The 3,416-nt window shown below is 43.4% G+C and overlaps 1 protein-coding gene across 1 annotated transcript; it reads left to right on the top strand.

Annotated features, from left to right (window-relative positions):
- Positions 1-1,976: 1,976 nt before the first annotated feature.
- On the top strand, positions 1,977-2,505 carry LOC117319412 (uncharacterized protein FLJ40521-like; the record flags this gene model as incomplete). Its single annotated transcript, XM_033874224.1, has 1 exon — positions 1,977-2,505. A coding segment is annotated over exon 1 (529 nt), but the record flags the coding sequence as incomplete, so codon positions are not given.
- Positions 2,506-3,416: the final 911 nt, after the last annotated feature.

The following is a 3,416-nucleotide window of genomic DNA, read 5'->3' as shown; positions in this document are numbered from 1 at the left end:
GTATTTCGTCTTTCGGGGCGAAAAGACGGGAGGACGAGAATTAAAATACGGTGGCTAATTTGTGCCATTTCGTCCTTTCGTCTTTTTGCCCCGAAACATCATACGCGAAAAGACGAAGTAAATGCACGCAAATTAGAGACATTAATTCTCGTCTTTTCGACTTTTCGCCCCGAAAAACGAAAATTAAGCTTACTGATTTTCGTCTTTTTGGGGCGAAAAGACGAAATTTAAAAACCTCAAAATTTAAAAACATTAATTTTCGTTCTTTCGGGGCGAAAAGTCGAAAAGACGAAAATTAAGCTTGCTAATTCTCGTCTTTTTGGGCGAAAAGACGAAATTTAAAAACCTTATAATTTAAAAACTTTAATTTTTGTTCTTTCGGGGCGAAAAGTCGAAAAGACGAAAATAAATGTTTGCTAGTTTTCGTCTTTTCGGGGCGAAAAGCCAAACAGACGAGAATTAAAGTCGCTAATTTGCGTGAATTCATTTCGTCTTTTCGGGGCGAAAACACGAAATTTAAGTTGTGATAATTTTCGTCTTTTCCTGGCGAAAAGACGAAAGGACGAGAATTAAGATATTTGATTTTCGCCTTTTCGTTTCGAGGCGAAAAGACGAAATGGTACAACTCAGCCACCGTACGTTAAGGCCTAACCTCGCGTTTTCGACCTATGGCCGTCGACGGCGAGAAAGCGAAAACGCCAGAATGCGAAAGAGCGAAAACGCCACGGCGAGAATGCGAGAATAACTTCGCATATTCGCCTTCGCGTTTTCGCGTCAAAAACGCGAAATGAGGCCTTAACGGACGTCCTTGCAATCTCGCTCCCTCGCGTAAGTAAGTCCGCTTATACAGTACGTTAGATATACCTGGATCGCAATATATATACATTGCGGTACAGGTATTCATATCATCTAACAGACGACTTCCGCCATAATCATGTCAGGATATCAGGCCGACGATCATTGAAACGTTCCTTTTTAAGAACGCCGATGTGGCGCAACGGTATTCGCAGCGGGTATTTCTGGCTAGGCGATTGGGGGCCGTAGATCGTGAGTTCGAGGCCGAGTCAGGACATAAGTCATAAAATTGGCTTCCATCGTTAATTGTGTTACTATGTTATATATATGCTAGGGAGTAAGATTGCGAGATCTGCCGTTAAGCCCTAATCTCGCATTCTCGCGTTTTCGAAAACGTGACTGCGAGGAAGTGAAATCGCAACAGCGTGAGTGCGAACTCCTCACTGTCGCGTCGAATCTTTGCATTCTCATGTTTTCGTTCTTTTTCATTCTCGCGTGCTCACTCTTAATATTTGGCTCTAACGAGTCACAATACTCTTACGGTGATGCCAACCTTGTAATAATGCTTGATCCAGTAGTATATAACACCATAAGGCATCAGCGCGCGTGCGCGGTATATAGTGTTCCGCCACCGGGGAACTTTTTTTTTTAAATATGATAAACAACCGTATTGTTCAAAGTGTTCAGACTAGAGATAGCAGAGGGATCTCGGCTCTCATCTTAGAATTATTTTTACTCAATCTATGTAAGACACAATATCTCGTCTTTTTTGTCAACCTCTAAATTTTCATTGAACCAACAAACAGAGTGTCCCCACAGACAGGGTGTACCTACAGACAGGATGTACCTACAAACAGGGTGTACCTACAGACAGGGTGTACCTACAGACCGGATGTACCTACAAACAGGGTGTACCTACAAATAGGGTGTACCCACAGACAGGATGTAGCTACAGACAGGGTGTACCTACAGACAGGATGTACCTACAAACAGATCGTACCTACAAACAGGATGTACCTACAGACAGGATGTACCTACAAACAGGGTGTACCTACAGACAGGCTGTACCTACAAACAGGGTGTATCTACAAACAGGATGTACCTACAGACAGTGTGTACCTACAGATAGGATGTACCTACAAACAGGGTGTACCTACAGACAGGGTGTACCTACAGACAGAATGTACCTACAAACAGGGTGTATCTACAAACAGGGTGTACCTACAAACAGGATGTACCTACAGACAGGATGTACCTACGAACAGGATGTACCTACAAACAGGGTGTACCTACGAACAGGATGTACCTACAAACAGGGTGTATCTACAGACAGGGTGTACCTACGAACAGGATGTACCTACAAACAGGGTGTATCTACAGACAGGGTGTACCTACAAACACGGTGTACCTACAAACACGGTGTACCTACAAACAGGGTGTATCTACAAATAAGGTGTACCCACAGACAGGATGTACCTACAGACAGAATGTACCTACAAACAGGGTGTATCTACAAACAGGATGTACCTACAAACAGGGTGTATCTACAAACAGGGTGTACCTACAGACAGGATGTACCTACAAACAGGATGTACCTACAGACAGAATGTACCTACAAACAGGGTGTATCTACAGACAGGGTGTACCTACAAACACGGTGTACCTACAAACAGGGTGTACCCATAGACAGGATGTACCTACAAACAGGATGTACCTACAGACAGGGTGTACCTACAAACAGGATGTACCTACAGACAGGGTGTACCTACAGACATGATGTACCTACATACAGGGTGTACCTACAGACAGGGTGTACATACAGACAGGGTGTACCTACAGACAGGGTGTACCTACATACAGGGTGTACATACAGACAGGGTGTACCTACAGACAGGATGTACCTACAAACAGGATGTACCTACAGACAGGGTGTACCTACAAACAGGATTTACCTACAGACAGGGTGTACCTACAAACAGGATGTACCTACAAACAGGATGTACCTACAAACAGGGTGTACCTACAGACAGGGTGTACCTACAGACAGGATGTACCTACAGACAGTGTGTATCTACAAACAGGGTGTACCTACAGACAGGATGTACCTACAAACAGGGTGTACTTACAAACACGGTGTACCTACAGAGAGGATGTACCTACAGACAGGGTGTAACTACAGACAGGATGTACCCACAGACAGGCTGTACCTACAGACAGGGTGTACCTACAGACAGGGTGTACCTACAGACAGGGTGTACCTACAAACACGGTGTACCTACAGAGAGGATGTACCTACAGACAGGGTGTAACTACAGACAGGATGTACCCACAGATAGGATGTACCTACAAACAGTGTGTACCTAGAAAGGTAATCTGAGAACGATCAACCAAGACATTTCTGTAAAACAGCGATGGCAATTTTGATTGATATTCAAGTTAACCATCTATCAGACTTTCAGATAAATCTTTAAATGGCCACCTGTTGGCCATCTTATTTTCTAATTAGTCTCAAAACGAAATATACACAACTGATAGCCAAGGGGACCTTACATGTGATATTTGAGAAAGTTCCATTAAGTATTCTCTGAGAAATAGAGATAAGAAACTTCAACTGTAAAAAT

This window comes from Pecten maximus, unplaced genomic scaffold (genome assembly GCF_902652985.1).
Source record: "Pecten maximus unplaced genomic scaffold, xPecMax1.1, whole genome shotgun sequence".
Classification (NCBI taxonomy): domain Eukaryota; kingdom Metazoa; phylum Mollusca; class Bivalvia; order Pectinida; family Pectinidae; genus Pecten; species Pecten maximus.
The sequence above is the reverse complement of the archived record's forward strand: the minus strand, read 5'-3'. Positions and strand labels throughout refer to the sequence as shown.